At 38.1% G+C, this 18,171-nt stretch overlaps 1 protein-coding gene across 1 annotated transcript in view; it reads right to left on the bottom strand.

The window, feature by feature from the left end:
* The window catches only part of AGMO (alkylglycerol monooxygenase), a 323,204-nt gene extending 317,919 nt beyond the window's left edge, over nucleotides 1–5,285 (bottom strand). Inside the window, exons 1-2 of the mRNA XM_027102575.1 lie at nucleotides 4,992–5,285; nucleotides 2,646–2,776 (exon numbers count right to left, since the gene is read on the bottom strand). Coding sequence (XP_026958376.1) covers nucleotides 2,646–2,776; nucleotides 4,992–5,117 — 257 coding nt within the window. The 5' untranslated portion in view covers nucleotides 5,118–5,285. The remainder of the gene's footprint in view (nucleotides 1–2,645; nucleotides 2,777–4,991) is intronic.
* Between the last annotated feature and the right edge of the window lie 12,886 nt (nucleotides 5,286–18,171).

Raw genomic sequence — 18,171 nt, forward strand, 5'->3', positions numbered from 1 at the left:
TTGCAGGAGGATTCCCCTTGATGCTGTGGCTTCAACTGAAATATTGTTCTAAGAGTTTCTGTCAAATCCCCCTTCTCATCTTGTGCTGAAAGGGGATTGAGGGGCGTGCATCCTGAGGATCAGCTTTCTCTGCTTATATCTATGAATTTTTTTAATAGCAACAAAGTAAATGAAAATATTTTAAAATTTTATTTTCAAATAATTAGCTTTGCTGAGATCTTTCACATAAGACTATGAAAGATAAAATTCTTTATAAAACTTACAAAGTTATCCACATTTCATAATTTAGGATTGTGAACAAAAAAGAAGCAAGATGCTGTTCTCATTCAAAATACAACTATAGAAAAATATGCTCCAAATTCAAGTTCACAACCTTTTCCCTTTCTTTCAAAGGGCACCAGAGTTCACAGCTTGTGTTAGCTTAAGGAGTGTTATGAGTAGTGGGATGTGAAGAAAAAGAACTGCAGGCTTATCCCTGAAGGACTGGTTTGTTTTGTTTTCTCTCTCTCTCTCTCTCTCTCTCTCTCTCTCCCCCCCCCCCATTTTCCTTATATTTGGGGGTTTCTTTTTTAGCAGAAATATCTATTTACTCATTGGGTCTCCTGTTAGAACTCTGTACCTTTTTTTTTTCTTTTAATCACAGTGTTGAACAGAAATAGAGTACTGAGGATACAGTTTATATTTCTAGTTGTTACAATATTATAAGAGAAGAATCTAATCTCACTGTGACCAAAGTCAAACTTAAAAAAGTAAAAGAAATGCTGAAGCATTCATTCAACTTGATGTCTCCCTGAGTTCTTAATAAATTCATTCCAGCTCAACAAAATATGTGATCCATAATTGTACCTGCAGGGCACTTCTCAGTTATCAAGTTATTTTGACAGTTCATCAACCGTCCAATTTCCATAAACCTATACACTTAACTTTCTCAGAGTGAATTATTGTAACCAACTGGGTATTTTTCAATACCCAAATATACATGTCCCTTGAGTATGTTGAATGTATTTCTTGTTCAGTTCTATTCAAGGGAGACATGAAATAGAGGAAATTATGGGTAGTTGTAAACTCTTAATTAGAGTATTCTGGAAATTAACTGAGAATAATTTGAGATATTATTCTCTGATTCTGACAGGAATGTGCAACCATATGAGTAGTTTTTTAGAGACTCTTTTATGATGACTATTACTATTATTATTTTATAACTATTATCCTACCTTTTTCATAGTAACATTTATGAAAAATATTTTACATTTAGGTTTTAAACAATTTTATGCAATTATATGAAATTATTTTACCTTTCCTCAGATATCATTAAGTTCTCATTTTATTTTTAAAAAATCCACCTTGGTTTCCCACTGGGCGGTTCGTACAAACATTCCAAAGCAATGAGCACTGGTTAGAAGTAAAGCTCTTAAAACAGTAAAAGAAGCAATGGGTGGGAAGCAGGAATGAGAACATTCTTCAGCAACGCAAAGCACAGACTTCTAAGGGAATCTTCCCTCACCCTCTGCTCTTTGGAAAACTCTCATATACTGAAGAGCCTTCCATTCATTGGTATCTCCTCTAAACACATTACAATTTACTTTCTAAACAGTAGTAGGTCATTTATTGTTTACTGTTTTTTGGTCCCTTCATCCTCAGACTTCACCATCAACATAACACTACAGGAATGTTAGGTGTTTTTATTTTAAAAAATCGACCATGTATCAGACAACATTCCAGGCATAGGAGTTAAAACTAAAAGAACACCTCTGTTTCTCCAGTTGCATGCAAGTCTGCAGGAAGGGCTGGGAGGCAAACAGGTGAGTTTAATATCATGTGACAATTCTATTATGGGGTAAGCACAATACTCCACAGCGAATAGAGCCCATAGTAAAGTGGTGCCTAAAATAGGGTTGGAAAACAGGCAAGATTTGCTGAAGAGTATGACTCTTTAAGAGAAGTCTATGCTTGTGAGACTTAAGAAATGAATGGGAGTTGGCCACTCGGATGACCACGTGAGACATCTGGGTAATGGCAAGTAGCAGAGTATGGAGGGAACAACTACTGCAAAGGGGGAAGAAGAAAGAAGGGACCAGAAGCAAAGCTGGATAAACAAAGGCCTCCATAGATCAGGCAAGAAATATTCCTCAGGCTATAAGGAACCTATGAAGAGTTTCCACCAGATTCACATTATGGAAATGTCTGGCTGTAGATGAAGTAGGACTAGAGACAATGATACCACTTAAGAGACCACTGTAGTAATCCAGAGCTTTGTATGACTTTGAGTAGGGAGTGTCTGCACCCCAGATTGCTACAGCATGTGAATTTACCTGAGGCCAAATTAATTTTCCAGTAGATAACTAGAACATCACTCAGGCCTGGGACTAGCGTAATACAAGTAAAGCACTTGTCTTGGGCACAAAATTTAAGAAGGCACCAATAAATTCAGTAATTAAGATAAATAATATTTACAGCAATATTTTTAATAACAAATGTAAAAAATCCATGATGAACGAAACATCAAAAAGTTAAATAAGGACAGTAACTGAGTTCTTTGGGGATGTATGTGAAAATAGACCAATTCCCCATACAACGGGTTTCTTTTCCATCTTACTTGGAGAATTTCAGTTTATTCACTCAGTGTTGCTAACCAGCTAACTCACCTCGGAAGTCGAGACAGAACACCGGCTGATATGGATGTTAAGGCATCGTCCAAAGGACCTGATGGCTTCCCTTTGCGAATCCAGCTGACAACCAGTTCAAGCAGCATCAAGGAAATGAAATATGGAGTTGCCTGGAAAGGAAATTGCAGAAAAGAGATGCTATTGTGCTCGGTATGAAATTCTTCCAAGTTTCCTGATTAGTCATTCCCAAAGTGGGAGGCCCAGAGTGATAGTTCATAGCAGAAAAGGTATATACCTATCCTAGAGGATCATTTCCTCCCAACAGGCAAAGAAATCTGATTATTTCAGACAGGCACTAAACAGATGCTCAAATTCTATCATCCAGTTTGGACATGAAATATAACTATAGATGTAACGACGATAATTCTGCCAAGAAAATAAAAAGATTAGGCAGGATGTGTTTCAAGTTAGATCTAAAAAAATACATTTGAAAAGAAGTGCAATAATCAGAAGTCTATTATCTACATGCCTAAGGCCCACTTTAAAAGGCTTTCGGCTTTCCTTAAGGATGCACATGATTCTAGTTTTTCATGTTAGAATTACAGGAATCACAAAATTGAAACTGTAAGAACAAAATATTTGCTTCTGAGTATTTCAGAGAATGAGGTCATTTTAAATGCTTGTTTTAGGCATCAAGTTTTATTCATACAGTATTTTTTTTATATCACAGAAAAAAATTCTTGTCATCCACAATTGATGACAAATATTGGACTAGGTTTGGTATCATAATATTAAAAAAATGATTTATGAAGATGCGAGTACCACATTTTTTTCTTTAAAAAATCAGAAAGAAGGAGTGATATCAAATCCTGAAAAAGTTATAGGTTTCACTCATTTGGAAGCTGATCATGAGTACTGAAGTTTTCTAAACTGAACTCCCAAGAACATATTCTCTGATGTCATTTTCTTTTCTATTTCTGATCTCAACTAGTAAGTGTTGTAAGAACAACTCTGACAGGGTGGGGAACTTAAACATTCAAGTTCTAATTCTGGATATTTCCACTTCCAATCATAGGCAGGAACCGGAAGTGCAACATGCCTCTGAACACCTGAGTTTCAAAGAAAACTTGGTTTAAGCTGAGACTTGGGAAGTCAGGGTTGAACTCAGTCAGCTGTGTATTCATTCTGCAGAACTATGCTGCTAAAATAAAGAGCAAATCGTTCCTGGAAGGTGGTAGACAAATTTTCCCTTTAGAAACACAACTGTTACAAAGTTTAGTGATGTCACATAACCACTAGCTACTGAGCTTCTAACAGCTAAATTTGTAAGGCCACTGTGTCCAGGAAAACTTTTTTAAAGTTTTATCATAGTCTGGAGTAACATATCAGAAAAGACAAGTTTAATAGGAGAAGATGGTCATGCATACTGCATGGAGGTTCAATTCAAGTGGAAATTCTACTTTTGCCCCATGCTTTTTTTTTTTTTTTTTTTTGCGGTATGCGGGCCTCTCACTGTTGTGGCCTCTCCCGTTGCGGAGCACAGGCTCCGGACGTGCAGGCTCAGTGGCCATGGCTCACGGGCCCAGCCGCTCCGCGGCACGTGGGGTCTTCCAGGACCGGGGCACGAACCCGTGTCCCCTGCATCGGCAGGCGGAATCTCAACCACTGCGCCACCAGGGAAGCCCGCCCCATGCTTTTTTGAAACTATTATTTTTTATTAGAATTATTTGAAGAATGGACATGAACGAAACCCTAAAATGTGTTTAACTTACTTCTTATTAAGAGAAAAGCAAGAGTAGCCTCTTCCCAGAGAGTCTCACCCGTTTTTGTTCTTTTAACATCTTTATTGGAGTGTAATTGCTTTACAATGCTGTGTTAGTTTCTGCTGTATAACAAAGTGAATCAGCTGTACATATACATATATCCCCACATGCCCTCCCTCTGCATCTCCCTTCCACCCTCCCTATCCCACCCCTCCAGGTGGTCACAAAGCACCGAGCTGATCTCCTTGCGCTATGCGGCTGCTTCCCACTAGCTATCTGTTTTACATTTGGTAGTGTATGTATGTCCATGCCACTCTCTCACTTCGTCCCAGTTTACCCTTCCCCCTCCCCGTGTCCTCAAGTCCATTCTCTACATCTGCATCTTTATTCTTGTCCTGCCCCTAGGTTCTTCAGAACCTTTCTTTTTTTTTTTCAGATTCCATATATATGTGTTAGCATACGGTATTTGTTTTTCTCTCTGACTTACTTCACTCTGTATGACAGACTCCAGGTCCGTCCACCTCCCTGAGAAAACCATAATTCAAACAGAGTCATGCACCACAATGTTCAGTGAAGCTCTGTTTACGATAGCCAGGACACAGAAGCAACCTAAGAGTCTCACCTTTTGAACATAATCAGGCACCTCTTCCAGGGTTTCAAATGACGTTTCATTGGGTTTCATCACGTAAAACATCATGCGAATTCCCTGGGAAACCGAAACATCCTGTTGGGCTTCTGGGTTCTTCATCTCTGCCCTTGTCTGACTCCCAGCTGGAGAGTATTTGTGATTCTGTGGTTGAAGCCAGAGGCTGAACAAAGAGGACGAGATGTGCTGCACAGATCAAGCCCTTTGTCAGAGAACAGCTAAAAACAAAGCGCCACAGAGCACAGCCAACAGCAGACTCTGTGTGGAGAGACAGGAAAATACAAGGATCAATCAGGAACGAGTTCAGAGTTCAGGGACGCTGTCCCAGAAACAGTGCACTTCGGGAGGGGGAGGGGAGGAAGGGCTGCTGCCCAAATCAAGGATAAACAGTGGAGTCTGGCAGCAGGTGGAATAATTTATCATTAAAAAAGAAAAAAGACAAACAAACAAAACCACATGATACCTCCTTGGAAAGGAGAAGAAAAAAAGTGATAGCAGGTGAAAGTTCGCTCTGAAAAAGTGGGTGGAAATTCAAAACTCGAATCACATGAGGAAAATACATTTTTTTCTCTCCCTTTTGAAATTCACATTGTGTTCAGGTTTGTAGTCTCCCCAAAGAGTCACATTTCCTGAAAAGCCAAGGTGTTCTAATCTCACTTAATAAGACTAAGCTCAAAAGTCAATAAGCACTGAATATATCTTACTGGTGACTGCCTATATATTTCTGGATGTGTATCATGTTAATGTCTGAATGTTTGAAAACCAATTTAGGGGCATGTAGCTTCTTGCATGATTTGCATTGTTTAATGGATCTCAACTATTCACATCTGTATTCTTCTTAGCACTAACGGGGACTCTGAAGAAGCTGTTAAGATGCTGCTGAGAGACCTTTTCTGTTTTCCAGGAGGAGTATACGTTGACTGTGCCTCTTAGGTAGAACAGAAGGCCCTTAACTGGTTGCATCACCAGTGAGTAAGCAGAGCTTTCCTGATTAGCCCTCCACCTAGAAAAGCTGTGGTCATGCTTTGGCTACCACCTCATCTTTTAAAAATGTTTATGTAGATTTAATTAGATTATTAATACATGATTGTTTTAGGAGAAATAAGTAGACACTATAGATAAGCAACAAATAAGTTACTACCCAGAGACACTACTAACATTTTGATATATGTATAATCAGTTCCGCTGTCATATGACATACTTGTTGCTAAAAAATCACTGCACTATGCAAGTTTGTGCAATAAAAACCATGGAGCTAATGAGAAAAATGGGATTAGAGTGCAATACTCAAAAATGTCTTAATGGTCCACAAGGAGAAAAAAATAGGAACCTAATAAAAATGGTAGCACATTTTTACACATGCATGTGTCGACTTAGGAAAAAATGCACAACGTGAGAGTTGCAAGTTAAGTTTTATCTGGGGCAAAATGAGGACTAGAGCCCGGGAGACAGCACTTCAGATAGCTCTGGAAAACTGCTCCAAAGAGGTAGGGGGGAAGGTCAGTGTACATGTGATTTCAGCAAGGGGTGTACATGCAATCAAGCACATGTTTTTTGTAGAAGGTTTCTGCTGGTCTCGTGATGGTTACTGCTAGTCATGAGGAACAGAAGTTGCCATACAGGATTTTAGTGCTTTTCTAGATATGAGGAGATACAAGAATTGGGCTCATAAAATCGGCTCCTGAAAATATCTAACTATCTGAAGACCTGTTCTGCCAGTTTTTCCCAGAGCACAGAGTGCCTCATTTCTGCTCTCCACCCTGAGCTCCTTTCAGGGGGTGTTGAAAGTCAGCAGCTGCAGCAGCACATGATTTAATCCTTGCAGAGGTAGATGGCAAGTGCCAATTCGTAGTTGACACATGTTATGCAGTGAAGAAATGCATAAATACTACAATAAGTATGGTATTTCATCTTGAAAAAGACCTGACCTGACCTTTGTTCATGGAAGCAGGCCTTGGAAGAGTTGCAGATTGTGAGTTACTGCTGAGTATGGGAGGAGGCTTATCTGAAATCATACAGAAAGTTGTAAAACCAGAGGTCAGGATACCATAGTTCATAACACACAGGTAGACTGGGGACACTGGTAGATGTTTAAGGTGCGTGCAGATTCGTGCATTTTGTGTCTTCCTAAGCCTTTCTGTTCAGTTGGGCACTACCTTTAGCATTCACCTGGAATTTATCCCTGACAAAATCACATACAAACATAGATGGCACTCTCAAATTATTCTGTAATATATTAATCCTGTTGAAACAAATTTGTACTTTCAAAATATTGCAGAACTGACTGTACTTTCAGGGGATTCCCATTATAAATGAATACATATGGACATACATATTTAATGAAAGTGATCGTATTAGACACAATATTTTATTACCTCTTTAAAAATTCTTTGAAATTACGAATATTATGCGTCATAGGAGAAAAAAAATCCAAACGTAGAGGTATATAAAGTAAAAAGTAGGAGCACACCTTCCCCTCAAAAAATACATACACACCTCCCTTCAACTTCTCACTAACAACTTATCCTGGAGGGTATTTTGTCATAACTGTTTTTCCCTACAAATGTTAATTGTTATCATCATTATTATTATCATCATTTAACATTTAAACACACACACATTGATTTTTTTAAACTGACCATATTAAATAAAGATATAGCAACTTTCCTTCTTGAAGTCAACAACTTATCAGGAAAATTCTTCCACTCCGTATATGGTGATATAGCATTTTTTTTTTTTTACTGGCTGCACTGCTGTGTGTGTACTCCAAGCAGGCAAACAAAATTATTTAAAGTATTTAAAGTAGAGAACTTTAATGCAAAGAATTAATTACAGAGATGATGAAAGAAGTGAAAAGCCAAATGGGAATAAAGAGGCAATCTAAAGGTTAATATCAATAGGAAGCCACTAGCATCCTTAAACTATAGATGGAAAAAGAGGTTATGTGAGTAGAGCTTGGGGGCTGTGCTCACCCAGGGAAAGTTAGAACCATGATGGGCCTGTCAAGGAAGAGCACAGAGGGGATGAAAAAAGTACTTCCTGCCAACCAATCTCCCAGCAGTACTTCCCCTTGGCCTAAAGGAGTCCAAAGCCAGGTGAGGGAGGATCCTAGGAAAGGAAGTCTGCAGGGGGCAGCCCCTGGAGAACACAGCAGGGAAGGAGAAGGTGAGGACTGGATCTAAAGAAAAAGTCAACCAAGGGCCAGCACACCATCATAACTTACTTAACTGTTTCTCCATTGTTGTGCAATTAAGTGTAGTCTTGCAGTTGGGCTAATAAGTTTAATGCAGCAACGAACATCACAGTATAAATATCTTGTACACTTGTGCACATTTTCAAATTAGATTTCTAGCAGTGGAATTACATTGTTGAAGGTTTTATAAAATTTATATTTTGATAGTCATGCCAACTTCACCTCCAAAATTGCATTTCTCTCTTGCTAACATTGGCTACTATCAATCTTTTACAGTTTTTAGCCAATTGGTTGGTGAAAAATGACATCTTGTTTTAATTTGCATTTCCCCAGTGACTTTGAAAATCTTCTCAATACATTTATTAGCCATTTGTTTTTCTTTGTGTGTGATTTACTTTTTAATACATGTTGCACATGATTTTATTATATTGTCTCTTTGTATTGATTTATGGGCTATTTCTATTCTATATATGTATATATTTCTCTCATCTATGTGGTAAATGTTCTCTCATTTTTTATTTTATTTTAACTTTGCTATAAATATGTTGTCATACAGCGATTGTAACTGTGTGTGTGCTATTATCTTTTATTTTATTACTTCTGACTTTGGGTCTTGCTTATAAATGTTTTTTTTCACCAGAATTCTGTAAAAAAGATGTCTTATATTTTCTTCTAGAATGCTTTCTTCTAGGATTTTTAGGCATCATTCCTTTCATCAACTGGAATTTAGTTTTGTAAATGTTATGAAGTCATTATTTCATGTTATATCTTCCCTAACTCCCTTTGATAGATCACAGTTCTTCCCGTACCATTAGTTAGAGTCAATACTTTTCACACTAGTCTTCTACTTAACTGGACTGTTTCCAGGCTCTCCACTCAGGTCCACTGATGTATGTGTCTATTCTTGTGCTGGTACCATGCTGTCTTAATTACTGTATTATCGTAATAAGTTCTGGTAACTTGTAGAACAATTGCTCATTTATGAATATTGTTTTTCAGAAATTGTACACTTTTTTTCACATTTGCTCCCATGAATCTATTAAGACTAAACTTGAAGGAATTCTATTGGTATTTTACTGGAACTTCACTAAATTCATGACTGATTTGGAAGCATTGACATCACAGGCATTCAGTAAACTTATCTGGAACAAATGAATCTATATACTACAATCATTTAAACTTAACTCTGTATTTAAATGATGCTAATGCTCACTACCAATCCTTGTATTCCTTATTTTCTCCATTCTTTTTTTTTGTACTGGCTTAGATTACAAGTTTTCTTTCTTTTTTCCAGAAGTTTACATATATGATCGCATGTTATACAATAATATTTTCTTACCTATATATGTGAGGAGTAACTTAGCTAAATATAAATCTCTAGGTCAAAAATTTGTCCCGCCACAAAAAAAATTCAACAGAGACAAACACTTTCACTGGAAATCTGTCAGGTGAAGCCAAGGTATGTAGAACAGAGGATGTTAAGCCTTTACCTGAACTAGAAAGAGGAAGCCCAAGATAGTTCCAGGTGCCTTTCTGCCCAAATATCGCAGTCAGAACTTCCTAGTCAATGGGGCCTTGCTGGCAGTCCCTTCTTTAATCCAGTTAAAGTGGAAATGCTTGGGAAGAGCCTGATATGAGTAACAAGCATCTCATGAGAATGCAAGACACGAAAACCTGCTACTCTTAGTGCCACATTTGCAAATAACTCAGCACAAAAAGCCATCAGAAACTTTTTGTAAAGAAAAATCACTTAAAAAACTGATTGGGAACCTCTAGTGATATTGATAACTATCCATTCCTATTGATATTAGGAACCTCTAGTGATATTGATAACAAAGAGAAATCACAGTAATTTAAACAGGGAAATTATAAAGAATTGTCAGCTATAATTGGGAATTGGAATAATGACAAAGTGACCAATAAAAGTTAAGGAAACTAGGAAGAGCATAGAAATAGCAGACGAAAGGGGCAGGCAGTACCTCTAGGGCTGGACTAAGGAACTTGCCAGAAATTGTATTGGAGGAGGACAAGAATGCTGGTTGACCCACTAGCTTTGACCCAACTGGAGGCACTCAGAGGCTCCTCACCTCCTCCCCTGTCCTTGGAATACATATACCTTCTGCCCACCCTTCCCACAGCTGGAGCCATTTTCAAGGACACAGTCTTGAGAGAGCAATGTGCTGTTGAAACGTCTGGACTGACGAGTGACTGAACCAGTCAAGACCTCATATAAACTTTTAAGATTCTGGCAGATGGGTGCAGAGATCTACTTGTTCTGTGGCTGCTGCAGACAAGCCTTGTATGTAAGTTTTCTTGCCTGTTAAACCTGCCACCTCCCAATCTGGAGTGGCCTCTTTCTTTGGTCTCCCCTTGCCCTCCGTGTATGGGGGACAGTTTCAGATTTCACCTGGGAAGTTTCCAAGGATTCAAACCAACAAATCTGCCCTCTAGGATGACTAAGAAAGCTCTTTACCACGGGTATCTCACCAAGGCGCTTCCCTAGGAAACCACCTGAGGGGGTAAAGGCTCTGGCTTCCAAGCATTGCAGGAACTGGGCACTGGAGAATCCCGATGCTGCACAGTGCTGTGTGGTACTGCCAAGTGAGCACAAGAAACCAGAGAGGAAAACCTCTTCCTTCAACAATGACTGTGCAGGGCCCACTCCTGGCAAAGCCTAACGTTATGTCAGCTAGCACACGACCAATATTTAAGGGCTCAGATCCATTTTTGCAGATCAGGCAATGAAGTGTGAACTTGGATATGAGAAGCAATACCTTATAACTAACACTAAACATAACACTCTTTAGTAATTATAAAAAATCTTCCTCATCATAGCCTCTTATGCATGTGACACAGTTTCAATGTTCATGAAATTATAAATCACGTAAAAACAATTTTTTAAGATGTGTTCATTGTAAGAGAAGGGGAGGGGGAGAGTTTCTATGTAGAGCTCTGCATTTTCTTTCAGTATTTAACATTTCAGATTAATATGAAGTCTGAGTTCAACTTGACTTTTTTTCTTCCCTAGGTTAGCCATTTCTGTCTCTTGGATGTTCACAGAATACTTTTATGCCCTTGAAATTAAATCATTTTGGTGTGTTGTTTCTTTGATAGGAATATTTTAAAGAGGTAAACCTTCTTAAACCTCAGATTCTAATCTTCCTTTCCTTTAAGGAAATTTTCTCTAATTGTATTTTTGGCTATTATTTCTATTCCATTTTTTTATACTTATTCACAAATATGATTTATCTGTTTAGCAGATCACATTTGTCTTTCACATACATATATTGTCTCTGACCACTTTCATCTTTCATTTTCTAATGTGCTCTGATTTACTCAAGGTTATGCTTTAGGTGTATTTTTCTTCACTGTTTCTTTTTTCCTTCTGGTTCTACTTTAAATTCTACAGTAGCATTATTTGTTTTCTTAAATCCTTTCCTTAACTCTCTTAGTATTTCTATTATGTCTATTTCTTATCATATAATCTCTTTTTTCTTCAGATTTATTTCCTATTTAACTTCTTCCTGTGCATAAAACAGTGCTGCCTAAAATTCTTCTTAATTACCTGGGGATGGTAATACTCAGGATACTCAAAAGAATGCCCTTCATCTACTTTTGGCAATCTCTTTCTGGGCCTCATCCCCAATTTGTTTATCTTTGAATGGGTACAGGTCTTTTTGTGCTTTTAATCCCCCAAAAAGACACATGTGGATGATTATTCCTTGGTACTATATCTTCAGGCCTATGTAGCATTTTGGAGATTAGGTTTATCTTGTTAATTCAACCTGAGGGGGGGAAGAGGAGCTCTGAATATGACAAGTCTCCACCAGTCTCTGCCTGTTTTTTCAGCCAGTTGGAACTGCTGTAGTGGTGGCCAGCTTTCCTCATCTTGACTCTCTTCTTGACCTATATTACTTGTCATACAAAAAGACCATTTAAGGTTTTTTTCCCGTAATTTCTCTTTATTCAGGCTGGAGTTTCCATGGCCCATCATGAAGGGCTTCCAGTCAGAAACCTTGTCTTTTGATTTTGGACAATTTGACAACTGGGAAAAATAAGAATTTGTTTATGGAAAAGTTTCTCAGCATTTGGATTCTCTCTTTTGTGAGAAATTCTATACTCCCCTCCACCCTAGATGATCCCATCCTCCTCTGCTGTCTTTGGCACCAAAGGCCAAAATGACTCCAATTAGACTGAGTCAATCTTAGCCGTAGTTCTCACCACCAGTCCTGACCGCATGCAGATTACAGGGTTCATCCACCACAATGGAGGAATCAAACTCTGTTTTTGCAAAACTGGGCTGGAGAAGTAGCTTATTGTGTAGTCATCTTTCTATTAAGTGTTAAAAATCACACATTAAGTTGAACTTCAATGTGGATGCAAGAAAGGACACTCATTTTTTTCTTGGTGCTCCCACAATTTTATCCCTCTGAATAAGGGGATATTTAGTTTGCCATTTACTCTAGAACTGATGAAGTCCTTTCTCTCCTATATTAATTTGCTAAAGCTGCCTTAAGAAAATGTCATAGACTTAGTGGCTTAATCAACATAAATTTATTTTATCACAGTTCTAGAGGCTGGAAGTCCAAGATCAATGTGTTGGCAGGTTTGGTTTCTTCTGATGCCTCTCTCCTTGCCTTGTAGATGGATGTCTTTTCACCATGTCCTCATATGGCCTTTCCTTTGTGTACATACATACTGGTTGTTTCTCTTACTCTTATAAGATCACCAGTCCTATCGGATTAGGGCTCCACCCGTAAGACATCATTTAACCTTAGTTACTGCTGTAAAGGCCCTATATCCAAATACAGTCATATTGGGAGGAAAGACTTCAACATATGAATTCTGAGGAGTCACAATTCAGTCAAAAACACCTCTTCATATATCCTTTCTTTTAGTCCTTTGAGTGAATTTCTGGGAATTGGACTGGAAACGTGATCTTATATCACCCTCTTTAAAAGTTTATTTTTCTAAGGTCATAAAAGCAATATAGGTTCACTGTAGAAATATAGAAAAATGTAGAACATGCTTAAGAAAATAAGTAAACCATCATAATCCCATTAATCAAATTAGAGACTCATTAACATTTTAACATCTCAATATATCTTATGTTTAGGTTTTTTTCAGGGACATTATTTCACATAAATGAGTTCACACTATGCATAATTTTAGGTCCACCTTTTTAAAATCTGGAAGTCACATGATGAATGACAAAGTCTCAAAATGGAAGATGTCTTGGTCTTTAAGTCACTACTCGGAGGAGAGTTATCCATCAATCAGAATATTCTGTAAGCAAAATTTATCATTATAATGTGTTTTGTGTTTCATTTGTTATCATTTGAGGCGAATGGTGGCCTAACCAATATAGACAAAAAGGCATTGGAGGGTTTTGATCAGAAGAATCACATAATCTGACATCAGTCTGGTTTCTATGTGAGGAATAGGCTTTAGAGGAGGAGAATGAAAGCAAGGGAGTGTTCAGAAGTGATTGATACAGTCCAGGAACTACACGTGGGTGACTTACACTAGGAAGGTTTCAGTGGAAGTAGTGAGAAGTGGAAGGATTCTGGATACATTTTGATTACAAAGCTGACAAGGACTTCCCTGGTGGCATAGTGGTTAAGAATCCGCCTGCCAGCACAGGGGACACAGGTTGAAGCCCTGGTCCGGGAAGATCCCACATGCCGTGGAGCAATTAAGCCTGTGTGCCACAACTACTGATTCTGCTCTCTAGAGCCCGCGAGCCACAACTACTGAGCCCGCATGCCACAACTACTGAAGCCCACGTGCCTAGAGTCCATGCTCCACAACAAGAGAAGCCACCACAATGAGAAGCCCACGCACTGCAACGAAGAATAGCCCCCACTCTCCACAACTAGACAAAGCCCGTATGCTCCAACAAAGACCCAATGCAGCCAAAAATAAAAATTAATTCATTAAAAAAAAAGCTGACAAGGTTTACTAACAGACTGGATAAGGGACCAGGCATAGTTTCAAAAATTTGGTTTAAGTAGTTGAAAGAATGTAGTGGTTATTAACTACAATGGACAAACTGGGGGATTTGGCTTTAAACATGGTATGAGATGGCTAAAGACATCTAAGTGGAGATGGTTGTAGAAAATGGGTATATAAAACTGAAGTTCAAAGCTCAAAATAGGAGAATTAGTTATGAATAGAAAGGAAAAAGTACTGACAAGAATAGAATAGCTACAAGCCAAACATAAGAATGATTTCCATATATAGATTTTTCAACCATGTTCATATGCATAAAAAATACTCATTTTTAATTTGAAAATCATGGTTAGTATATTTATTTTATTTGCATGACAAAAATTTTATAGTTCAAATAGAGAAAACATAAAATATTATAATTTGCACATTATTATAAATAATCTCTTATGGAAGTAACTGAAAGGCTATATCATGTTCCTATGTTAAATATTAGTAGGCACATCTTTTTTTTTCAAGTATTAACAGTCTCATTTTCAGCTGCTAGAATGTCCAGTGTACTTTTCTTTTTGAATTTTATTTATTTTTTTATACAGCAGGTTCTTATTAGTCATCAATTTTATACACATCAGTGTATACATGTCAATCTCAATCACCCAATTCATCACACCCCCACCCCCACCACCCCGCTGCTTTCCCCCCTTGGTTTCCATACGTTTGTTCTCTACAACTGTGTCTCAATTTCTGCCCTGCAAACTGGTTCATCTGTACCATTTTTCTAGGTTCCATATATATGCGTTAATATACGATATTTGTTTTCCTCTTTCTGACTTACTTCACTCTGTATGACAATCTCTAGATCCATCCACGTGTCAACAAATGACCCAAATTTGTTCCTTTTTATGGCTGAGTAATATTCCATTGTATAAACGTACCACAACTTCTTTATCCATTCGTCTGTCGATGAGCATTTAGGTTCTTCCATGACCTGGCTATTGTAAATAGTGCTGCAAGGAACATTTGGTGCATGTGTCTTTTTAAGTTATGGTTTTCTCTGGGTATATGCCCAGTAGTGGGATTGCTGGATCATATGGTAATTCTATTTTTAGTTTTCTAAGGAACCTCCATACTGTTCTCCATAGTGGCTGATTCAGTTTACATTCCCACCAACAGTGCAAGAGGGTTCCCTTTACTCCACACCCTCTCCAGCATTTGTTGTTTGTAGATTTTCTGATGAGGCCAATTCTAACTGGTGTGAAGTGATACCTCATTGTAGTTTTGATTTGCATTTCTCTAATGATTAGTGATGTTGGGCAGCGTTTCATGTGCTTCTTGGCCATCTGTATGTATTCTCTGGACAAATGTCTATTTAGCTATTCTGCCCATTTTTGGATTGGGTTGTTGTTTTTGTTTGTTGTTGGTTTTTTTTGCGGTACACGGGCCTCTCCCGTTGTGGAGCACAGGCTTCAGACGCACAGGCTCAGAGGCCATGGCTCACAGGCCCAGCTGCTCCGCGGCATGTGGGATCTTCCCGGACCAGGGCCGAACTCGTGTCCCCTGCATTGGCAGGTGGACTCTCAACCACTGCACCACCAGGGAAGCCTGGGTTGTTGTTTTTTTAATATTGAGCTGCATGAGCTGTTTATATATTTTGGAGATTACTCCTTTGTCTGTTGATTCGTTTGCGAAAATTTTCTCCCATTCTGAGGGTTTTCTTTTTGTCTTGTTTATGGTTTCCTTTGCTGTGCAAAAGCTTTGAAGTTTCATTAGGTCCTATTTGTTTATTTTTGTTATTTCCATTACTCTAGGAAGTGGATCAAGAAAGATCTTTCTGTGATATATGTCAAAGAGTGTTCTTCCTATGTTTTCCTCTAAGAGTTTTACAGTGCCTGGTCTTACATTCAGGTCTCGAATCCATTTTGAGTTTATTTTTGTGTATGGTGTTAGGGAGTGTTCTAATTTCATTCTTTTACATGTAGCTGTCCAGTTTTCCCAGCACAACTTATTAAAGAGGCTGTCTTTTCTCCATTGTATACCCTTGCCTCCTCTGTCATAGATTAGTTGACCATAGGTGCGTGAGTTTATCTCCGGGCTCTCAATCTTGTTCCATTGATCTATGTTTCTGTTTTTGTGCCAGTATCATATTATCTTGATTACTGTAGCTTTGTAGTATAGTCTGAGTCAGGGAGTCTGTTTCCTCCAGCTCTGTTTTTTTCCCTCAAGACTGCTTTGGGTATTCGGGGTCTTTTGTGTTTCCATACAGATTTTAAGATTTTTTGTTCTAGTTCCATAAAAAATGCCATTGATAATTTGATAAGGGTTGAATTCAATCTGTAGATTGCTTTGGGTAGTATAGTCATTTTCACAATATTGATTCTTCCAAGATAAGAACATGGTATATCTCTCCATCTGTTGGTATCATCTTTAATTTATTTCATCAATGTGTTATAGTTTTCTGCATACAGGTGTTTGTCTCCTTAGGTAGGTTTATTCCTAGGTATTTTATTCTTTTTATTGCAATGGTAAATGGGAGTGTTTCCTTAATTTCTTTTTCAGATTTTTCATCATTAGTGTACAGGAATGCAAGAGATTTCTGTGTATTAATTTTGTATCCTGCAACTTTACCAAATTCATTGATTAGTTCTAGTAGTTTTCTGGTGGCATCTTTAGGATTCTCTATGTATAGTATCATGTCATCTACAAACAGTGACACTTTTACTTCTTCTTTTCCAATTTGTATTCGATTTCTTTTTCTTCTCTGATGGCCATGACTAGGACTTCCAAAACTATGTCAAATAATAGTGGTGATAGTGGACACCCTTGTCTTGTTCCTGATCTTAGAGGAAATGCTTTCAGTTTGAGAATGATGTTTGCTGTGGGTTTGTCGTATATGGCTTTTATTATGTTGAGGTAGGTTCCCTCTATGCCCACTTTCTGGAGAGTATTTTTTTTTCTTGCGATACGCGGGCCTCTCACTGTTGTGGCCTCTCCTGTTGCGGAGCACAGGCTCCGGACGCACAGGCTTAGCGGCCATGGCTCACGGGCCCAGCCACTCCACTGCATGTTGAATCCTCGTGGACTGGGGCACGAACCCATGTCCCCTGCATCGGCAGGCAGACTCTCAACCACTGCGCCACCAGGGAAGACCTGGAGAGTTTTTATCATAAAACAGTGCTGAATTTTGTCAAAAGCTTTTTCTGCATCTATTGAGATGATCATATGGTTTTTATTCTTCAATTTGTTAATGTGGTTTATCACATTGATTGATTTGTGTATATTGAAGAATCCTTGCAACCCCGGGATAAATCCCACTTGATCATGGTCTATGATCCTTTTAATGTGTTGTTGGATTCTGTTTGCTAGTATTTTGTTGAGGATTTTTGCATCTATATTCATCAGTAATATTGGTCTATAATTTTCATTTTGTAGTATCTTTGTCTAGTTTTGGTATCAGGGTGATGGTGGCCTCATAGAAAGAGTCTGGGAGTGTTCATTCCTCCTCAATTTTTTGGAAGAGTTTGAGATACATGGGTGTTAGTTCTTCTCTAAATGTTTGATAGATTTCACCAGTGAAGCCATCTGGTCCTGGACTTTTGTTTGTTGGAAGATTTTTAATCACAGTTTCAATTTCATTACTTGTGATTGGTCTGTTCATATTTTCTATTTCTTCCTGGTTCAATCTTGGAAGGTTATACCTTTCTAAAAATTTGTCCATTTCTTCCAGGTTGTCCATTTTATTGGCATAGAGTTGCTTGTGTTAGTCTCTTAGCATGCTTTGTATTTCTGCAGTGTCTGTTGTAACTTCTCCTTTTTCATTTCTACTTTTATTGAGTTGAGTCCTCTCCCTCCTTTCCTTGATGAGTCTGGCTAATAGTTTATCAATTTTGTTTATCTTCCCAAAGAACAAGCTTTTAGTTTTACTGATTTTTGCTATTGTTTTCTTTGTTTCTATTTCATTTATTTCTGCTCTGATCATCATGATTTCTTTCCTCTGCTAACTTTGGATTTTGTTTG

Source organism: Aethalodelphis obliquidens, unplaced genomic scaffold, assembly GCF_003676395.1.
Source record: "Aethalodelphis obliquidens isolate GAN/ISIS:26980383/991018 unplaced genomic scaffold, ASM367639v1 scaffold5, whole genome shotgun sequence".
In the NCBI taxonomy this organism is placed as follows: domain Eukaryota; kingdom Metazoa; phylum Chordata; class Mammalia; order Artiodactyla; family Delphinidae; genus Aethalodelphis; species Aethalodelphis obliquidens.